Source organism: Mesoplodon bidens, assembly GCF_964165515.1.
Source record: "Mesoplodon bidens genome assembly, chromosome: 10".
In the NCBI taxonomy this organism is placed as follows: Eukaryota; Metazoa; Chordata; class Mammalia; order Artiodactyla; family Ziphiidae; genus Mesoplodon; species Mesoplodon bidens.
Window position 1 is genome coordinate 91,951,169 of NC_138172.1, and position 23,312 is coordinate 91,974,480.

The 23,312-nt window shown below is 39.7% G+C and overlaps 1 protein-coding gene across 1 annotated transcript in view; it reads left to right on the top strand.

Moving 5' to 3' along the window:
* KIF13A (kinesin family member 13A) overlaps positions 1-23,312 on the top strand; it is a 207,421-nt gene that overhangs the window by 110,370 nt on the left and 73,739 nt on the right. The window contains 3 exon segments of the mRNA XM_081247019.1: positions 15,858-15,950; positions 16,803-16,983; positions 19,664-19,751. Of these exon segments, the coding sequence (XP_081103145.1) occupies positions 15,858-15,950; positions 16,803-16,983; positions 19,664-19,751 (362 nt within the window).

Genomic DNA, 23,312 nt, shown 5'->3' on the forward strand with positions numbered 1-23,312 from the left:
TGGCCTCTTCTTCCATTATATCTGTTTTCTTTAATTATTCTGGAGTTCTGTTTTTCCCATAAAATTCGCACTCATTCTTTCCAATTCTGGCACGTGGGCTTTGAAGTCAGTAAGATTTGGTTTGAGGATCTGGTTCAGCCATTTACTTGCTGAGAAGCCTCGGATAGGTTTTTTTCCCAAACTCATTAAGCTTCAGGTTCTTTACCTGTAAAGGGGGTATGAAGTGTCCTCAGAGGTGTTCCAAGGATTAGAGCTAACAAAAACCACCTCAGGCCGTCAGTGGAAGCTGTTGTGGTTCTTACACGAAGAGGAGGTTTAATGTGCTGTGCCTTTCCTTGCCTCTAACTTTCAGGGAAGGCACTGCTCCGTTTAAGCAAGCAAAGCACAGATGCTGTTGGCTTCCAGGGCCCCCTGGCATCCTGAGTGTTCTAAAGTAGTCAGTGGTGATATGAACTAACACTGTACATCCCTCGGGGAAACATTGCCTCAAGGCCCCACATTTATGAACAATTTGCTCTTGTTCCTTCCTTGAGGCATTTTATCCCTACTCCATTAAATACAGATGACTGCTAATTTTATTTGTGATCACAGGTGAATCTTCACCTTTCCTAGGAGTTAAAATTACCTTAGCTCAAGAGGGAAGCATTTGTTTTAGTGGAGGAAGTCTTTGTTCCTTCCCTTCTGACTGTGACCCCTTTTTCTTAGATATATAGTCTTAATGAGCATTTTCTCCTTATTTCTACTTATAAGGATGTCAGCTGAATGACTTTCCCATTTACGAAAGAAAGAAAGAAATATTAAAAGGAAGAGGAAGGAAGGAAGAAAGAGAAAGAAAGAAAAACAGTGAGGGGATGATGGAGAGGATGTAGATCTTAAAAGATTAGAGGGTAAAAGAAGTTACTTGCTTATAGGAAATTTTGTTTATTGATAGCCTTTTCCTTGCCGCGTAAAGCAAATCTGTTGAGAAATTATTTGATGTATATTTTTGTCAAAAGTTAATGGCTGGAACTAGGAAAATTCCTTCCATTGCTCACATTGGGTAAATTAGCCTTTCTTTCCAAACATCATTCCTGCATCTTCAGCAATGTATTTTATTAATGTGGGTAAATAGTTCTTAATATTGGTTGTAATTAATTTGTCTTTTTATCAGTCCTTTGGGAGTCTATATAATAAATTCTACAGAGTCTAGGAGAGTCGGCCTTGACTGTTAGCACAGTATAATTTTGTGCCGGGTGTGTGCTTTTGGATTTAAATAAACAAAAGTAAAACACTTCACACTGTGACAGAAACAGATGAGGACAAATGCTATGGCTATACACAGTCCAATCTCTCACTCTGTGCAGTTGATATTATTCAGGATATAGTCAGATGTAGCTCCCTGTATTAGAACTCTTATGCAATTGTCAAATACTTTAGAGGACTCCTCATCACTTATAGATAAAAATCTGTACTCTTTGGATGACATTTAAGATCCTTTATTTTATAGCCCCGTCTACCTTCCCCACCCTCTGCTCCCTGACTCCCTACCACCCCTTCTATGCTCCAGCCCAGTGTTTCTTCTTATTTAAGCTAGGAAGCCAGAAAGTCTCAGAATAGTTGCTTAAGTATTCATGAAACTTCTACTGTGTGTGCAGCCTAGGAAGCCCTTGAGAAATTATAACCTAAGTTGGAAAGCAAAAGAATGCGTAACAAACAACAGTAAACATTTTGAGATAGTATTTAAACTCTAAGTTTTACAGGTTTTAAGTACTATAGAAAACCCAAAGAGAGGCAAAATGTGGAAAGACTCAAGTTGCCTGGGAAGGCATCATAGAGGAGATGGGACTGAAACTGGACATAAAAGTTTAGCATAGATTTAGCCACGGGGCAGTATGGAGGGCATCCAGACGAGAGGAAGCAATACGGTGTCAAGGAAAGCACACGGACTCTGAACTCCACCCTGGGTTTAAGTCTCAGGAAGCTTGCTTTGGTTCTCTTAGATAATTTAATCTCTCTGAGTTACAATTTATTTTCTTTAAAATGGGAAACATGGCAGTGGTAATACCTATCTTATGTGTTGTTATAAGGGTTCAGTAGGTAACTTAATGAGCTGACCAAAGGAAGGTGCCCATAAATGATACTTTGTTTGGCTTTTCTGTAAGTGAGGATGCAGAAGTGGGAGGGAGCATGGTGTATAACACTGGTCTGAGCAAAAGATGCATTTTGGGGGGGAATCAGTGGGAAACCTACTTGTACATGTTAAGTGAGGCCAGATAATAGGAAAGTTTAAAAGCTAGACTAAGAAATGTAGATGATATGGTGAAAAATAGGGGAGGGGCTCTTGGAGCGATGGGGTTAAAATAATGCTTTAGGAAGATTGTTTTTCTCTTTTTTTTCCGTATCTCTACAATCACATCCTCCATTACTGCCCATAGAGACCGTTCTAGCTTTCTGCAGTGTATCACTCCTACCTCTGAATGTAGGACAAACTTTTTTTTTTTTTACTAGAGATAATTTTATTAAGTACAGATGATAAAATTAACATGTGAAACTCAAGATTTCTGTAGCTCTTCATCACAAATAGTATGTGCCGAAGTATTTTATTTTATTTTATTTTATTTATTATTTTTTTTGCTGTACGCGGGCCTCTCACTGTTGTGGCCTCTCCCGTTGCGGAGCACAGGCTCCGGACGCGCAGGCCCAGTGGCCATGGCTCACAGGCCCAACCGCTCCGCGGCATATGGGAACCTCCCGGACCGGGGCATGAACCGGCGTCCCCTGCATCGGCAGGCGGACTCTCAACCACTGCGCCACCAGGGAAGCCCGTGCCGAAGTATTTTAAAAGATAAAAATGATTTTAAAACATTCTGATGGCTTAAACTTTACTAAATTTTAGCTTGCATGATCACATCTAATACCGTGTTCCTGGTATTAGCCCTGAAATAGGATTCTCTTGGTCGATGGAGCAGTCTATTTACAAATATGAGGAGACAGTTTCTTATTCTTTAGGTATCCCCATTATTGTACAAATTCTGTGACCACCTCAGCAAAAAGTAAACTTCTTGCTTACTATTCTTTCAGGGTTTTTTGCACTCATTGTAAATAATTTGCCTAGTGAATATATTACTAATAGATCAGTTGTTTGGTTTCTATACTAATATGATTTCCTTTCTCTCTTTAAATTTAATTTTTATTTTATATTGGAGTATAGTTTGATTTCCCTTCTCTTTAATTAAAAAAAAGCAATTCCTTCTTAATTGTGAATAGAAACATTAAGATAGAAGCATTCATTCTCTGATGGGACATAGAAGACACGGAGAAGGGGAAGCACATAGTTCCTGAAACTGACCTATTTGTCAGACTCCATGAATAATGGCATCATTGATACTGAATCAGAGCTCTTGAAGCAGCTCTCAAAACTTCGGGGGCAGAGAGGAGGAGGGAGAGGGGAGAGAGATAGATGAGTGCATGGACTGAAAGAGCAAAGAGAGGCTCTCCGTTTCATGGGGTGTGTCAAATGTTAAATTCTCAATTATGTTTTATGTTACTCTACTCATTAAAAGCTATAGCAAGCAAGAGCTTCCACTCTCAGACTGATTTAGAAACCCATAATTCAATAGTAGGTATAATGGCACTGCAGTGGGTTGGGTGGAGTGGTGGAAGCATGTGGGCTTTTAAATCGAACTGCCTGGGTTCCAGTCCTGTCTCCCCCACCTTTTATCTATGTAACGTCGAGTGAGTTCTGTTTCCTGTTAGGTTAAATAAGGCTGATAATAGTTCTGATCTCATAGGGTTGATTTGAGGACTAAATGACCTGTTCATGTAAAGTACTTAAACCACAGGAAATGCTCACTTCATATTTATCGTCGGGGCTTCCCTGGTGGCGCAGTGGTTAAGAATCCGCCTGCCAATGCAGGGGACACGGGTTCAAGCCCTGGTCCGGGAAGATCCCACATGCCGCGGAGCAACTAAGCCCGTGCACCACAACTACTGAGCCTGCGCTCTAGAGCCCGGGAGCCACAACTGCTGAGCCCGCGTGCCACAGCTACTGAGCCTGCACTCTAGAGCCTGTGCTCCACAGCAAGAGAAGCCACTGCAGTGAGAAGCCCGCGCCCCGCAGCGAAGAGTAGCCCCCACTCACTGCAACTAGAGAAAGCCTGCGCGCAGCAACGAAGACCCAATGCAGCCAAAAATAAATAAATAAATAAATTTAAGAAATATTTATCATCATCTTTATCACTGTCACGTTGTAGCAGTAGTAAGGATAGTAGCATCAGTCCTTTGGAGAGAAAATGCATTGTGTGTGCTGGTATTTATGAGACCTGGTTTTGCCACAAACTGCTAAACTTTGGGGATGTCTGTTTCTTCATCTGTGAAAGGAGGATATATAGCCTAGAATGATCTCAGATCTCTTCCAGCTCTCAGATTAAACGTGAATCAGACATTTTATGCTGGCCACACAGCTGTTGCAGTGGACTTTTCAGAGTCAGATCAAAGGCTTGTTTGTTAAGCCATTTGAATTGCATTGAATCATGCTTTGAGACATTTCACAATTTAAATATATTATCTCTTATTACCACCTTTTGGTTAGCGAGTCTGCACATAATTCTGAATCTTTAAGCAAAAACCCTTGTGCCAGGGCTAAGAAAAAACAGAAGTAACCTGCAAAATTAGGCACCCACAGCATGGGATTTCTACATAAATCCGTTTCCTCTCCCCAAGCCCATATATACATACACATAAACATAGATCAACATTTAGGATTATAATGTTATTATAGTGAATACTGATAAACTTGAGAGCATCATAACAGATAATAGGCCTTTTTAAATGTTTAAATCACTACTAATTTCATTTAAGGGCTTCTCGATAATAAATCAATACATTTTTTATCACTGTCTAAAATGTGTCATGTTGGTTAAATAACAATGACTTCCAGTAACCTTGGTTTTGCTTTTCTTCCTAGCAGGAGAATATTTTTCATAAACCTGTTTTTCTATAAATCTTCATACCCAAAATAAAAATCAGTCTAGTGGTGGCATATCTGGGTATCTATATGGACAAGAACATTTCCTGACCTGAGAGATTCTAAACTGTTGACTTAGAAATTATATGACAGTTCTGACCATATGGTATGTTGCTCAGATTTGCTGAAACCTGTGTTTTCAGGCATTGTAATACCCTGCAATTCAGGAGAAATGTTCTACGTCTGATTCTTGTTCTGCTAACGTTGCTTTGTACCATGAGGGGACAGCTGAGTGCCTCCTAGCTATGGCTATTGCCATGGGGAGAATAGCCATGTTTGATTCTGTGCCTATGATGGGAGAGTTTATGGGCTCAGAGGTAGAAATGATTTCTGTTTCCTATTGTTTAACTGTGCCTCAAAATTTACATTCTAAAAGTTGACAGCAGCCAAAATAGAACCAATTTTTTACGCAGACTTCCAAAATATTTGTTACAGCGTATTGTACTGATTCATTATTTTACTATTCAAGTGTGTATGAAGACCTCAGCAAGTGTCTTGTGTAGAATAAACACTCAATAATTGTTAGCTGTTAAGTTTATCAAAACTGTGGAAGTTTTCCCTGTGGTTATGAGAAGCAGTAGTAGTTGACTATGTGAAAAGTTTGTTAGAGATTCACTATAAATGGTGCTTGCCATCTTAAAAGACATTTATGAAACACTGACTGCAGAATCCTTCTAGATTTTTCCTTCTCTTTTACAGTCTTACAAATTCTTACCCATACCTAATCTGACAGTTCTTTTAGGGGCTCACCTTTATCAAGTTGTTCCTAAGCATCCAAACTAGTTTTCTTAGAACCAGCAACTCTCTTTTTGCATTTGTTAATTATGTAATTACAGAGAAGTGTAACTGACACAAACCAGTTCAGGAGCAAACACAGCTGACCCTTTGTGAGAACATAACTCAGCTGTTGGGAGTCCAGAGAGTTGTCTACCAGTTGGGTGATTTAGTGTGCAGTAAGCATGCATCAGTGTATTTTACAGATGGAAGAGAGAATGTTAATTGACAGAATCGGGTAAGTGAAGGTCAGTTAAGAAAAATTTCTGAGATAAGTAAGCTAGGCTGATACTGTTAAATTTTTTACAAGAGTGTGTGTGTATGCTTCTCTTTCTTCTCACCTCTACTCCCAGATTTTTTTTTTTTTTTTTGCGGTATGCGGGCCTCTCACTGCTGTGGCCTCTCCCGTTGCGGAGCACAGGCTCCGGACGCGCTGGCTCAGCGGCCATGGCTCATGGGCCCAGCCGCTCCGCGGCACGCGGGATCCTCCGGGACCGGGGCACGAACCCTTGTCCCCCGCATCGGCAGGCGGACTCTCAACCACCGCGCCACCAGGGAAGCCCTACTCCCAGATTTTTTAATCCCACCCAACCCTGCCTTCTTCCACTTTCCTTTCTTTGTCAACATCTATTCCTTAGAGTATTTCTTGGCGCCCAGAGACATCACTTAACTTAGTTAAGTGTGTTTAGAGGGGTGGATAATAATAACAACAGTAGACAATAGAGTTCTGAGCACTAGTTTCCCAGCACTGTGCTCATCCCTTTACCTGCAGCAGGTCATTTAATTGTCAAAACACCAAATCAGTAGAAACTGATATTGCCCCCATTTTACAGACGAGGAAACTAAGGTTCAGAGAGGCCCTGCTACTTGTAAGAAAGCTGAAAGCAGTGGTAAATGTGGATTTGGGTCAATGACAGTTGTGTGTGAAGATCTTATGGATTCTACTGCAATCCCAGTCTCTCCTCTCTTCTCTCTCATCCCAACAAGAGGCTGTGCCTAGGGAATCATGTTATTGGAGTTCTCTGGCTTGGAACTTAGCCAGGAATAATGCTATTAACATTCTCCCTCCTGTCAGAAGTTCTCCAGAGTCCTGAATGCCTGTGTTTGGCTTGGGCTTTGTTCTCACCTCCCCTCAGGGCTGTCAGTCTTGTGCACCCCACAGTCCAGAAGAGATACTGAGTCAGGTCTGCCTCTGTGTCAGAGGGACACAGTGGCAAACACTGTCGAGCAGGTAGAGGTGAAGCACAGCTCCTTTTTCAGCAGTTGTTATATGTGAAAGTACCCTCCTGAATCACTCCAAAATGCATTCTCTGTGAGACAGTCCTCACAGCTCTTTCATCCGGGTCCCCGATGCCTGACCCCTCCTCTGTGACTCACCCACTTTATACGGCAACAAAAAAAGGGAGCTGAGCTTCACTGCCAGCTCATGACTGGCCCCAGCGCTGTCAGGGGGTGGAAACATCCGTCTGGGCGAGTCACCCAGGCCGTGCTGCAAGGAAAGCTCCTGGGGACTGCGGTGCTGATAGCTCCCAGATGCCACCGTGGAAAATGGCCCTGTGTCTACCTTTACCCTCCAGGCCCAGATCCTCAGGGTCCTTTTACCAAGCCCCTTGATGGCAACCTTCCACAGTTTAGTAAAACTTAAATCTCCTGTCATCAAGTCAAGCCTTTGAAGCCCTATAGCTCCTTTATCTAGGCTCCGTAGTTTTGGTCACTTAAGTGAAAGCAGGTTTGAAGTCGCCAGATGTGACAGTTTGGGGGAGTCGCACGGTTTGGTGGAGAGGTGACCTGGGACCTGGCCCAGGTATGGGTGAGGTGCCTGACTGGCCTTGCACTGCCCAGCTGCTCCGACTTAGAGCCGGGCCACCTGCCAAGTCCAGACTCATCACAGTCGCCAGCGCTGTCAGCCTGGTTAGCAGTGGGAAAACACCCTCACAGACGCACAGGCCCATGAACTCCAGACCATAAATATGGAGCTTAACCATGTTTTTTTTCACTCTTAACTCAGTGAAAAAAGAGATGGGGAAAAGAAGGAAAACTGGGGGTTCCATTTAAAATGACAGAATCGTGTTAAAATCCTGGCTGCTCTTCCACGCCGCTACCTTAGAAATCTCCTGTGCACATGTCATGTCCAGCCTTGTATCTCCATACTTAGTGCTTTGGTCAGCTGTGATCTATGTGAGACTGCCTTGGTTCATGCAGTTTGTGAACAAAACAAGGTTATGCCCTCTTACTTTGTTCTCCCATTTCCTAGAGCATAGCCCACTGTGATGTTTCACCCTGTTCCTCGTAAGCAGTCAAGTGTCAGCATATGCATGATATGCACTTTCCCTGCCATCCCTAGTTTCTCTTCTTCTGTGCTTTGCTATCAGGGCCCTGCTGCAGGGAGAGAATGACCTTGGTTACTCAGCTCCCAGTGCACACGCCCGGTAGCTTTGAGGCCATTGCTGCTATTCCCAGGAGGGACAGGTTACGCACAAGTGTGGAGACTCCGGGTGTTAGCTTTTCAGAGCTGTATCATGTGTGACTCAGGGTTGGGTGGGTCAGGTCTGTGACTTTGCTTGCAGAAATTCCACACAGGAACCTTCTCTACTGTTCTGACATTGTGTTGTGGTTGCTTTGGGCATGCCTGGGTTTTAAGACTTGTCCACACAGCTATAGGAGTCTAATCATAAACCCCACAGAGGAAATTGGCATCTTGGTCATGGTTATGAACAAGTGAGGTCAGGTTTGCCCTGTGGATTCCCTGTGCCAGGCACGTGGAGCTGACTTCTGTAGAGTGGCCATCTCCTCTCTGGCCGGGGTCCTGCGGAAAAGTCACAGGCTCTTGGGTTGGACTGTGTTGTGCCTTTGTGTGGTTTGTCTGGGGTAGAAACAGATTCTCATAGGTCCTCTTGCTTCCCTCAGGACTTCTGAACTTGCCTTTCTGTCTCCCTTCTGGGCTGGTACATATTTCCCTAGACAAGTGGCACTTCATTCCATTTGAGTGTGAACTGGAGTTGGGAAACATTTAGGGTAGGGATAGTGCATCTTTTATGGGTTCCCTGATTCCCACTATCCAGCATAAATAGCTCTTTTTGTGTGTGTGTATGAACAAAGCTTCTAAAAGCAGTTGACACATTGCTTTTTTTCTATGCTGAGAAAAAGGGACTGCTGTGTTTAAAAAATAAGAAGGAACAAAGTAAAAAGAAACAAATAAACAAACAAAAACACCTTCAGTCTTTTGGATAAACCAGACTCTCCTTAATAGACTGTATAAGGGTCTTTGATGGTTAATATTTTCTGTCCATCACAGAGTGAAGTGTAGCCACTGTTCATGTTTCATGGAAAACGGGTTATGCTGAGGAGGACAGAAGACTGTATAGAGGCTACAGGGCATTTTTAGGCTTTGTTGACAGTCTTCGCTGTTCTTAAATAATCGGTTGTTTTACCAGTGGTGGCTGAAAGTCACCAAACCAAAGAATTGATTAAGTGTAACCCCAGCCAGGGATTCATAGAGCTACAAAGGCACCAGAATAAAAAAATAAGGGGAGCTCTATAGAGTCTGTTTGTATTCAGTTTTATTGATATGATTTATTTAGTTGTTTTCTTCCCTCTACCTTTCTGAGATATCTTAATGTTATAAAAAAATGGTAAATATTTTTCCTCCACTGGACAACATGGGTTGGCGTATTCTGGCCCAGATAATAATTAATGATACTGTTCCTTCTTCCTCTCCTCATCATGACCCCACACACATACACACACATTCACACACCCCCTTCTTTCTGTCACGCGTGAGTATACCACCATTACATTTGGTCAGTGGAATTTTAAAGGTGGGACCACTAGAGGTGCTAGAAAAATAGCAATAAATGATGATTCCTTTAATTTTTTTTTGTAAGAGTAAGTGTCTTTTATCTTTAAAATTGGATTGCCTCACAGAATTGTTGCAAAGATAGAGGAACTATTGAAGGAAAAATAATTAGATGATTACCTCCTTTTCTGCACCAAAATTAATTATAGTTGATTAAAGATTTAAGAGATGGTATTAATTATGGATATTAGCTAAAATATATTCTAGACTTTTAATGGCCACGCACTATGGCAAGTGCTTTACTGTACTGCCTTATTTAATCATACCAGCAACCCAGTAAGAGAGCAACTATTATTCCTGTTTTACTAGTGAAGGAGATCTTGCCCAAGGTTACATAGCTGATAAGAAGTAGAATTCAGATTCGGATATAAAACTGGAAAAACCAAAAACAAAACTAGAAGAAAATATGGGTGAATAACTGTGTAATTTGGGGTAATAATAATCTAGAAAGATTTTGGAAGCATAACATACACCATAGATGAAAATCATAAAGGAAAAGATGAGAGATTTGAATATGAAAGACCAAAAGCTTTTGTATGACAACGAACAACATAAGACTGAAAAGTAAATGACAGATTGGGGAAAAATATGTACAATATATATAACAGACCAAAGGTTAATATCCTTAATATATGATGGATATTTTAAAATTAATACTTAATCAATTACTAAACCAATTGATTTATAAACATAAACATAGCACCCAAATAGTCAGTTTACTAAAGAGTAAATACAAATGGACAATAACCTAAGGAAAGAAAAATTTTAATTTAACAAAACAAAAGGCTTTTTTTTTTTTTTCTGTTAGTCAAAGCCAGGAAGAATGATAATAGCCAGTGTTGTTGAAGGTGTAGAAAAAAGATTCATGCATTGCTAGGAGAGTTAGTAATTTGATTTTTTTTTGGAGTTTTGCCTAGTAAAGTCAATAGAAAAGTGTACAAAGATAAATATGTAAGGATAAATATTGCAGAAAAAAAGAAAAAGGAAATAATCTAAGTATCTGTAATAGGTTGTATCAGTTAATAGATTGCATGTTAAATATACAGTGGAAATTAAGCAGAGCTATTAAAAAATGTTAATGTTGATGAATCTTTGTAGAGGTGGGAAAGTATTCATTATTTCTTAAAAGATAATAAATTTCCCTTGAGACATGAAGTCATAGTGACAAAATGGATTCCATTCTCTCTAGAATCCAGTCTTGCTTAGATTTGTAAAAATACATGAACTTTACAATATAATTCTTTGTATTTTCCCTTTTATAAATCGTGTTTTGGGATAGCTATTTAAGGATGGAAAGGAGAAAAATTCTTTCCAGAAACACAGTATAATTATTTTCTACTTTTTCATATTCCATTTTGTGTTTCCCAGAATGTTTTCCTTTCCTAGTTATAACTAAAACTTTATTAAATACAGTAAATCTCAATTATATTCTGTCTGTCAAATGTAACCGTAAATATCTAACTAAAAGAACTTGACTTTTTGGAAAGCATATTTGTACATTTAGTGGAAATCAAAGAGACTGGTTTATTTTTTTCAGTCATATATATTTTGTTTCAATGTCTAGGAGGTAACTATGGGTGTCAGTAAAAGTGTAATCTGTAATTTTTATCAAAATTATTCGATTAGTTGTTACATATTATGTTGACACGTCTGTTCACACCCCAGGGCCTTATTTAACAAAGACTGTTGTAATCTTGAGGGGCTCATTAGAATTTCAAAAACAGCCATACTTTAACGAAAGTGTAAACCCTACAATTAACTTTTTAAGTTCAACCAACAATATTTTGATGCCTCAGTCATCCCTAATGAGGAAAGGGACGCCCAATTAAATACACTGTAAGATTCTAAGAACAGTAGTGTCACCAGAACAACTCAGTAAATAAGAGTGTGTACTGTGTGCCAGGTACTCTGCTAAGATGCAACAGCTCCTGTTTTCAAAGGAGTTCACAATTCAGTGGTAGAGACAGACATGGGGGAAAAAAAATACTGCAGTGTGTTGAGTACTGGGAGTTTGTTTTAAAAAAAAAAACATACCACGGAGACCTGAGGTGGGAATAACTGATTCCCAGTGTCATGAAGCCTGAGTCACTGATTATGGATGGGCCTCAGTCCATCTGGGAGTCAACACCCACAGGCCCTGCCACTCGCTGGTGGCCCCATTTGGGCAAATGACTTACTCTTTCAGAGTGCTGCCCTCACCACCCCCCCATCTCCTTATTGATCACAATCCATATCAAGGTATTGCAAGGATTCAGCAGTATAGAATATGGAAAGTGCACTGCAAACGGGGCAGTTGACAAAAAAATACTATTTTTCTTCTTAGCAGCATAAATAATAAAAGTATACAGGTTAAATAGGTTAATTCGTATCCTATTTAGTATCTGCAATAATTTGGAAATAGGCCAAGCTGAAATTCATTCTTGTATTTTTTATATCCTGGAGGATTCTTTGATCATTTTTTGTTTTTAGTGCAATTTTAGTATACACACTCTGGCTGGTGGTGGTGTTGGTTTTTTCACCTGACACATCATAAACCTATTTCACATAGCTCTATAGCATTCATTCTTGTTTTTTTCAGTTAATGATCTTTGGTTTTAAAAGATGATTCCTACCAAGGAAAAAGACTTGTGATTTGCCCTTGCAAAAACATTGAGAAAATAATTCCTCATAATTCCAGCCTACTCAGCATCAGAAGCAGAAACCAGAAAGTAATCCATTTCACTACCTGATAAAAGAACAGATATAATTCCTTGATTGGTTAATGACTTCAGGCTCTGTGAAGCCAGGGTGAAAAGCTCTTTGACCACAGTGCTTCTCCGCAGTTGAGTCCTTTCATCAACTCAAGCTCTCGCTTTTTTCCAAGTTACTAAATATGAATCAAAATCATGAATTACAGTCAGGATGTTTGACCTAGCCAAGTCTTAAAGCATCTTGTCCCCATCCTCACCCTACTCCCTTTATGGGGGCTGGTTAACCAGCGTGGAAGATCAAACGAGATTGCTCCATTCATCTGTTTGTGCCAAGAAAGCGGTGCTTTTTCAGTGCCTTTGATGGCACTTGGGTCCTGGCTGAGGACCACCATCAATTCTCACAAGCCTGAGCACAGGCTGTGTTTAATTCCCCATCTTCTGCACTACAGGGCTTAGGTCCAGATTTAAGCCTGTGTTTTGGCATGGGCCTTGGGAATACACGTGGAATAAGGAAAGTCCTTTGAGAAAACACGTGAGAAAAGAATACTGATGTGTATGAAAGATCAGCAACAGGATGGGTCAGATATTTTCTTAGCACAAGACTCTATCATACTTAACTATAACATAGAAGCATCTTTTTATTGGACTGTAGTTGATTTACAATGTTGTATTAGTTTCAGGTGTGCAGCAAAGTCATTCAGTTATACATATACATATATCTATTCTTTTTCAGATTCCTTTCCCATATAGGTTACTACAGAGTATTGAGTAAAGTTCCCTGTGCTATACAACAGGTTCTTATTAGTTATCTATTTTATATGTTGTAGTGTGTATATGTCAGTTCCAGTCTCCCTAATCCCTCACCCTGCTTTATCCCCTGGTAACCATAAGTTTGTTTTCTACGTCCATGACTCTACTTCTGTTCTGTAAATAAGTTCATTTATACCCCCTTTTTTAGATTCCACATATAAGTAATAATCATATGATATTTGTCTTTCTGCGTCTGACTTACTTCACTCAGTATGACAATCTAGGTCCATCCATGTTGCTGCAAATGGCATTATTTTGTTCTTTTTTATGGCTGAGTAATATTCCATTGTATATATGTACCACATCTTCTTTATCCATTCTTCTGTTGATAGACATTTAGGCTGCTTCCATGTCCTGGCTATTGTAAATAGTGCTGCAGTGAACATTGTGATGCATCTTTTCGAATTATGGTTTCTCTGGGTATATGCCCAGGACAGGGATTGCTGGGTCATATGGTAGTTCTGTTTTTAGTTTTTTTAAGGAACCCCCATACTGTTCTCCATAGTGGCTGTACCAATTTACATTCCCACCACATAAAAGCATTTTTGAAAGTGTGTCTTCAGTGGATAAGAATTTTGACAATACTTCATTATCCTCCGAGTTTATGTGTGTGTGCACATACACACACATCTTTAGGTAGTCTTCACAACAAACTGTATTTTTAGGAAGCCTCTTACAGTTATACCCTTTTAAAAAAATCCACATATTCCACTAACATGTTTTAAATGCCTCTTTGGTAGAAGTCCGTAGTTGAGAAATAAGGTTATATAAATTTGGTATATTTTCTTCTGATCCAGTTTTTTCTTTTTTTTTTTACTTTAGCACACATAGATATTACACATACTATTTGACATAAATTTTTACATTATATGTACAGTCTGAACATGACTTTTTTTTAAAACTCAACAATATTTCTGAATTCTAACATTGTTTACACACATAGATTTGTTTTGCTTGTTTTTTTAAACATGTTGTGTAATATTCCATCATATAAAATACATTTTACTTATCTACTCCCTTACTAATGGGCATTTAACTTGATTCCAGCTTTCAGTATTATAAATAATGCTGCCATGAACATCCTTTTACAGGGGTCTCTTGTGGGAGTGGGTCTCTAGGGCAGATGCCTCACAGTGGATCAGAGAGCCTGGGCATATTCCTTTTTCTTGGTGCTGTGAGGTTTTCCTTGGAACGGCTGCATTTGTTTATTCTCCCACCAGCAGCTTATGAAAATACCTATTTCTTTAATCCAGCTATATTTGATACTGTCAAGGTTTTTTTTTTTTGGCCAACCTAATGATTGGAAATATTATTTCTTTTTCTTTCAAATTAATTGATTAATTAATTTATTTTTGGCTGTGTTGGGTCTTCATTGCTGAGCCTGGGCTTTCTTTTCTTTTCTTTTCCTTTTTTTTTTTTTTTTTTTTCAGTACGTGGGCCTCTCACTGTTGTGGCCTCTCCCGTTGCGGAGCACAGGCTCCAGACGCGCAGGCTCAGCAGCCATGGCTCACGGGCCCAGCCGCTCTGCGGCATGTGGGATCCTCCCGGACCGGGGCACAAACCCGTGTCCCCTGCATCAGCAGGTGGACTCTCAACCACTGCGCCACCAGGGAAGCCCAGAAATATTATTACTTGTTTCATGTTTACACTTTTAAGAGTCCCATTCTGCAACCATGATATGTCATAATATAACAAGAGACTGCTAAAATCAGATGCATCAAAGAAAAACATATACCCAAAAGCTTATGTTCTATTGCTTTATTTCCAAACGTAAAAGGAATTGTCATTTGGATAAAAAGATTAAACTGATTCATTCTTGGACAAACATTTATTAAGCATTTTGTACTAGGCACTAGGATTACAAAGATAAACAGATTATAGTCTGACATCAATCAGGGGCTTCTCATTCCAGTAGAGGAAAGAGGTACTTAAACCAGTAGTTTCTGCACAGAGGAAGGAGAAAATCACTTTAATTGTCTTAATGGTGGGGACTGAATGTTAGAAAGGCACCAATTTCAAAGAGTAGTAAATGCCTTGTTAAGTATTTTAAAAGATTTTCACACCTTAATTTTTATCTGGGCACTACCGTAGTATAGATGGTACATGACAGAACTCCCCCAAGAGCCACAGTGAGCTGTAGACAGGCTCACAGACGGGGGAACCTGTCCCCAAATCCCCGCTGGGAACACAGGTTAGAGGTGCCTGTGCTCAGCACATCCCCTCCACCAGCAGTGAACAGTTGCTCGGCATCTGGCACATACTTAGCACCGTGCTAGGGGCAGAGGTGCACACACATACCAAGATGTGGATGATGAGGTTCCTGCTCATCAGAAGCTCAGAATCCAGATGAGGAGATAAGACAATTTGTGTTGATGACACTTTCATACTAACTCAGGAAAAGAAACTAAATCAAATTTAAATGATGCTTCCATTTGGCCCACAGACAATGGACCGGAAACTTGAATGCCTAGAGAAATGTCTTAGAGGGAAACAGTGAGTAGAATCATAAACTGATCCGGGTACTGAGCTATAGTGTAGAAGAGTAGATAAGTAAAATTGTTATACAATAAGTTCTTTAATCCACAGCCCTACACATAGTAGATATTCAATACATTTAACATCTTTTTGGATTGAGAGAATGTGTTAATGACTGGGGCTCAGTTATTACTACAAATATGTCAAGAAAAATCAGTCTTTTTAGTTTTTTTGTTTTGTTTTTTAGGTCAAGAAGTGGTTTTCAAGTGCCTTGGGGAAGGAATTCTTGAGAAAGCCTTTCAGGGGTATAATGCTTGCATTTTTGCATATGGACAGACAGGTAAGTAGCCACTTACAGCCAGTGATACTAAATGTGCATTTCTTAAAACATAGATATAGAAAACACTTTGGGAAACCATAGAAAAATGCTTCTGACTTCACGGGTTTGGCTGAATTAGATGATCAAAAGTAATCCTCATTTTGAAGGTTTGACAGTTGTGGTAACTCAGTAATTTTAGTGTTAATGAGCAAAGCTAGTTTTAAACTATTAAGTGTCATTTTCCTAAATTATAGTTTTAACCTGTATTTGAACTAGGAAAATAATTACCAGTTTCTCGGTATAAATGTTATAGTGAAAAACTAGAAAAACTCTTAGTATCGTCCTCTTAGTATCATCTAGAGGGCTTCACCAGGATATTAAACAAAAACAGGCTAGTGGCTCAGCCATTAGCACTCTGAGCCACCATCATTCCAATTATAAAGTCGGAATAAATAAATAAATCATAACAATACTGCCTATTGTCACATCACAGGACAATTAGGGGAATATATATCAAAGCACTTTCACAAATGTGAAATATTGATATTTTGTGGGTAAAATACTGTTAATGTTACTTGATGTTGATATTTACCATGTGTACTTTTAAGGATTACATATTTGTAGTGCTTACATTTGTACGTATCCATCTGTAAGAGAGGTGCCCTCTGGGTCTCACAGTGAAAGTCAAACTGGAGGCCGTGAGTATAATAGAAAGAATAGTAGCCTTGGTGTCCAAGGGACTGGCCTTTGGGGGCCAAATTGTCTACTTCTGCTGTGTGGCCTTGGCTGCTGTTTATGAAACACTTGTGTAGTTGAAGCGTTACAATTTGCTTCCTCTTCCATCCTCCTTTCTTTCTGCTTGCCCTTCTCCAGGCTCAGGAAAATCCTTCTCCATGATGGGCAATGCTGAGCAGCGGGGCCTCATTCCAAGGCTCTGCTGTGCTTTATTTCAAAGGATCTCTCTGGAGCAAAATGAGTCACAGACCTTTAAAGTAGAAGTATCCTATATGGAAATTTATAATGAGAAAGTTCGGGATCTTTTAGACCCCAAAGGGTAAGTTAATGGTTGAAATTAACCTTGTAGTAGGGGTAATAATTTTAAGTGATCCTGAAGTTAAAGTTGCAGGTGAGTATATGTATTTGTGCCCTTGGTCAGTACTCTAGTTTCAGTTCATTTACTGAGAAATCATCAGCTTCTCAAAGCCTGTTGGTATATCTAGTATTCATAGTTTATCCTATATTCATGTATAAAGTTGCTTACATATGCCATTTAAAAGGATGTTTTTACTATTTTGTTATTTTTGCCACTATGGTTTATTCATAAAAATTGAGTTAAAAACGACACATTGGCCCTTCCATTTATGTTGGAAAGTAGCACCTCTAAATTGGAGGCAAAGTGGTTGAAGGTTTCAAATGACCCAGCCTAAGCAAGTCATTCTTTTCTGGGGACGTACACTGGAATCACTTGGGAGGCTTTTTAAGGATACACTGGCCTGAGCCCCTGCTCTAGAGCCTATGATTCAGTAGACCCAGGGAGAAACCCAGGCATCTGTATTTTTTAAAAACTAGGTGATAAAAACCAGATGAGTTTGTTTCATAGAGGAAGGAGAGGGCCATTTACCTTTTTATTAATTAAAATTTTTATTGATTTAAAAATAATATATATAAAAATTTAGAAAGTAGGTAAATGTAAAAAGAAATTAAAATGACATATAATTCCATCACTCAAAAATAACTGCTATTAACACTTTGGTGCATTTTGATCCTGTGTTTCAAATCTATGGGGTGGATGTGTGGTATGAGTGTTTAGGTTATTCTCTAAATACAATTCAATATTTTGAATTTTTTATATAACATGATGAAAATATTTTTAAATGTTTTTAGCAGCTGTATAATCAAGGGTATAATTAGAGGCATAAGATAAAAATTATGGATGGAAAGGAAGTGACCCAATCATCAGAAATAGTTTTAGTTATTAACTGTTTAATGCATATGAAAGAACATTTACAATATATGTAAGGTTTAAAGAATAATAAAATCAATGACTGTCCTACTCACCGTTTGGCTTAATAAATGGAACATGACCGATATTTTTGAAGTCACCTGTATGCTCCTCTTTGATACTATTTCAATTCCTACCATTCCTACTATTATGAATTTTATGTTTCTCATTATCTTCCTCCTCTTTAAGAGTTTACACGTAATTTTGCACAATTTTTAACTGTGTGTAAGTGGCGTCATAATACATGCGTCCTTCAGTGACTTGCTACTTTTCCCCTCAATGATTCATTCGTTCTGATAGATGAAGTAATAACTTATTAATTTTTACTGCTCTTTAGTATTCCATTGTATAATTATACCATAATTTATTTATTCTATCTCCTGTCATTTGTGTGGTTTCCACTTTTTACCACTACTGTGCTGCTCTGAGCATTCTTGTACATTCCTCCTGGTGTACAAATGCAGGAGTTTCTAGGGAATACATCTAGAAGTGGAATTGTGGGTCAGAAGCTACAGAATCTTCAACTTTGGTACTGCAAACCTGTTTTCCGAAATGGTTGTACCAGTTTACACTCCCACCAGCAGTGTACAAGAATCCCAGATGTTAGACACCATCAGAAGCACTTGATATTGTGCTAGATTTATTTTTTCTTGCTCATGAATAGCATTAAAGCACCTCTGGTTGTGCAAACAGACTGAGCCGAGTTCTGAATCCATGGGCATTCAAAGCAGCTCTCTTGAAACTGTGCACTTGGTCTGCCCTTGTTTAGAGTACAGCAGAATTGCTTGTTGTCACATTGCATTCTTCATCCTTAAAATAAAGTTAGTAAAACCCACTTTGTGGAATTGTGAGATTAAGATTAAGTGAGATAACTGAGAGGTTCTTAGGGAACAATGTCAAGACTTCAGGAAGTGCTCATTCTTAGTTTCTTTTTTCCACACTTGAGTGATGCCAAGCATTGACTCTTGATTTGAAAAGTGATTAGTATCTGATGAAAAGGTGTCATATACAACATGGCTATAATATATATTATAGCTTTGCTTTTCATCTCAATTATCTATTGATAAGCTCTTCAAATGGGTCCCAAACCAGGATTGCCATTTAAAAATTCAAAAGAGCCCTAAAATCTTCACCAGCAGAGCCAATTCTAAATATAGGATAAATATCAGTAACTACAAACAACTACTATACTATAACATTACTTTCTGTATAAAATGGTCAGCACAGAAGCAGCGTAAATCAATGCTGCTGATCTGAAAAGGTAAATTAAAACACTTTAATATTGTTCACTACTTGCTCAAAACTTTAAGACATTACTTACTGAGAATATGCTTATTTATAGAATAGCCTGAAGGTTAAATTCAATTCTGACATGTTCTTTGCTTCATTTCCTTTTTTTCCCTCCTCCCACATGAAATTGAAGTTCATCTACTAAAGCAAGTTGGCCTAACGTAGTATTCTGTGTACTGACTGTTTAGTTTGGGAGTAGAGATAGAATTTTTTAAATAGTATGTTACTTTAAATAGAAATCAGAGTATAAAAGACATTCCTCATAAGGAATGCTGTTTTTTTAATCCAAATAAAATAGCTTTTAGAATACTTTTTGATTGTTAAAAAAAATTCCTTTGAAATTGCAATCTTAGTTTCTGAGTACTTTTAAAAGTACTTCTTTTTAGAAAGAAAAGCTCAAGTTGGGTCTGACTCATTCATTCCTTTTTCCTTTCTCTCGAAGGAGTAGACAGTCTCTTAAAGTTCGAGAGCATAAAGTTTTGGGACCATATGTAGATGGTTTATCCCAACTGGCTGTCACTAGTTTTGAGGTAAGTGCCATTAAAAAAAAAAGTCTTTTAAAAACTGACAGTAAATTGAAGTATATAGGTGATGTTGAATATATTTTTATGTGAATGCTTTATAGCATATTGATGCCGTTCATGGTCTCAGAAACCCAGTATTAACCACCCAAACAGAAAGAAAGAGCTTTAATCACACTCTTCAGCCTGCTTGGTTGTGAGGGGTTTGCAGTATTGTTGGGAGGCCCAGTGTTTTGAGATTGCTGAATATTTTCACTAATAACACTCTGCTGAAACAGTTCTCCCTGAAGTTTCCAGTGATGTCCTTCTGGACAAATCTGGACAAATGTAAACAGTATTTGGTAGTTATTTCAACCCTTTCTCTTTGACAGGGTCTCCTGCCTTAGTTTCCATTACTTTTCACTCTTTGGGTTCTTCTGTTTTTCTGAATCGATCCTTCCTCCATTGACCCATTTCCTTTTCCTACTCCTTGACTTTTATGCCTTCTCATGTCCTGGCTCTATGTTTTGTCCCTATTTTTATTGTCATTACTTTGGAAATCCCATAAAAGAAACTGCTGTCTATTGCTGAAGAATACCGATAAATAAATGAATGAGCAAATATATCCTTCCACTTAGAAGTGCCATCTATGTGTTGTGTTTGTCTTTGCATCATTTCAGACTCAGTAGGACTAAAATTAATATGCAAGATAACTCTCTCCAGCCATTTAAACATAGACAGTTCTATCATTGCTTAGATCAGAAATAAAGTGCAGTCATTACTTTGAAAACACTGAGATCCTGAAATGAATGAAGACCCCCCTGGCATGAAGGTGCTAAGTCAGCACTTTTGCTAAGGTACCTGGCTCGTAGCTCAGTGTTAAAAGGATCAGTGTCCATCTCCTCCTGTTACTCATTAGTAAGAGCTGGGGAATTTGTGATTTGCATTCAGCTCTACCTCTTATTAGGTGTGGGAAGAGTTATTTGACCTCCATGAACTTCAGTGTCCTTGTGTGTAAAATCAGGAAAATACTTCTTTTATAAAGTTCATTCATCAAAAATTGTTTAAGAGCCATAGGTTCTGGGTGTCCTAAAGCAGGTGTACAGAGTTGAAGAAGGAAAGTTTCCTGTCCTGGGAGAGCCACGGTGTTGGAGGAGGGAGGCAAATAATCAAGCAGTAGAGAGCTGTGCAGGAGAGTTAGAATAAAACAAGGTAACTACCGTTATTGAGTATCTGGAATGCTCAATAAATATTAGCTCTTTTCTCCTTAGTAACTTGCAAAGGGAAAAATAGGTACTTAACAGAGAAAGAAGACAATTGCAGGATGGAAAGAATGGGGGAGCGGCAGAGTCAAGATGGTGGTGTGGGAAGACGCGGAGTTAGCATCTCCCCACAACTTGGGTGCCTGTGTGCCACTGGTGGGGGACTCTGACGCACAAGGAGATGGGAGGAACCCCAGAGTGAACCAGTAGGATGTAGGGGGGCTGAGGGGGGAGGAGAAGTGGAGGCCAGACAGGATCGGCACCCCTGAGGCCAGGGAGATCAGGAGAGGCAGGCAGGAGGGACTCTCTGGGAAGAGCGGGAGAGGAGCAGAGGGCGAATACCTGGCCCACTTGGGCCGGGGAGCCTACTGAGCTCCCAAGCTGATACCCCCTGGCCCAAAGCCCTATCTGGACCGCGTGGGTCCTGGGAGCAAGGAGGGAAGCCCAGGAGGTCAGGAGAGACAGGCGGGAGGAGCCATCCAGGAGGAGTGCGAGAGGAGTGGAGGGCGATTGCCCCGCCCCCTCGGGCACAGGGAGCCTGTTGGTCTCCCAGGTGAGGTCCCCTGCCCTCTGAGACCAGGGGTGGGGGGCACGCCTGGGACCCTTCTGTTCCTTGAGCCTAAGCCCCACCCCCACCCCTGCCAGCTCCCAGGGCCTTTTCCAGCTCTGTGGGTCCTGAGCATTGGCTCCACCCACCACCCAAACCTTGCCCTTGCTTAGGCCCCACCCTCCACAGCCAAGGCCTTCCTCCCCGCCTGCCACCCCCCTTTTTTTTGCCGCCCTAGGTGGCTTGCGGGATCTTGGTTCACGAGCCTGGGTTCAGGCCAAAGCTCCTATGGTGGGAGCTCCAAATCTGAACCACTGGACTAACAGAGAACCTCAGACCCCAGGCAATATTCATTGGAGTGAGCTCTCATGGAGTTCCTCATCTCAGCACCAAGACCCAGCTCTACCCAACAGCCTACAAACGCCAGTGTTGAAAGCCTCAGGCCAAACAACCAGTAAGACAGGAACATAATCCCACTCATAAAAAGCAAAAACAAAACCAAAACCAAAATGAGATGGCAAAAAAATGTGTCACAGATGAAGAAGCAAGGTAAAAACCTACAAGACCAAATAAATGAGGAGAATATAGGCAATCTACCTGAAAAATAATTCAGAGTAACGATAGTAAAGATGATCCAGAATCTTGGAAATAAAATGGAGGCACAGATTCAGAAAACACAAGAAATGTTTAACAAAGATCTAGAAGAACTAAAGAACAAACAAACAGAGATAAACAACACAATAACTGAAATGAAAAATACACTAGAAGGAATCAATAACAGAATAACTGAGGTAGAAGAACGAATAAGTGAGCTGGAAGACAAAATGATGGAAATAACTGCCGAGGAGCAGAATAAAGAAAAAAGAATGAAAAGAATTGAAGATGCTCTCAGAGAACTCTTGGACAACACTAGACGCAGCAACATTTGAATTATAGGGATCCCAGAAGAAGAAGAGAAAAAGAAAGGGACTGAGAAAATATTTGAAGAGATTATAGTTGAAAACTTCCCTAACATGGGAAAGGAAATAGTCACCCAAGTCCAGGAAACACAGAGAGTCCCATACAGGATAAACCCTAGGAAAAACACCAAGACACATATTAATCAAACTAACAAAAATTAAATTCAAAGAAAAAATATTAAGAGCAGCAAGGGAAAAACAAAAAATAATGTACAAAGGACTCCCCATAGGTTCCAGCTGATGTTTCAGCAGAAACTCTCCAGGCCAGAAGAGAGTGGCAGGATATACTTAGAGGGATGAAAGGGAAGAACCTACAACCAAGATTACTCTGCCCAGCAAGGATCTCATTCAAATTCGATGGAGAAATCAAAAGCTTTTCAGACAAGCAAAAGCTAAGAGAATTCAACACCACCACACCAGCTTTACAACAAATGTTAAAGAAACTTCTCTAAGCAGGAAACACAAGAGAAGAAAAAGACCCACAAAAACAAACCCAAAACAATTAAGAAAATGGTAATAGGAGCATGGTACTGATAATAACCTTGAATGTAAATGGATTAAATACCCCAACCAAAAGACACAGACTGGCTGAATGGATACAAAAACAAGACCCATATATATAGTGTCTGCAAGAGACCCACTTCAGACCTAGGGATACATATAGACCGAAAGTGAAGGGATGGAAAAGGGTATTCCATGCAAATGGAAATCAGAAGAAAGCTGGAGTAGCAATACTCGTATCAGATAAAATAGACTTTAAAATAAAGACTGTTACAAGAGGTAAGGAGGGACACTACATAATAATCAAAAGATCAATCCAAGA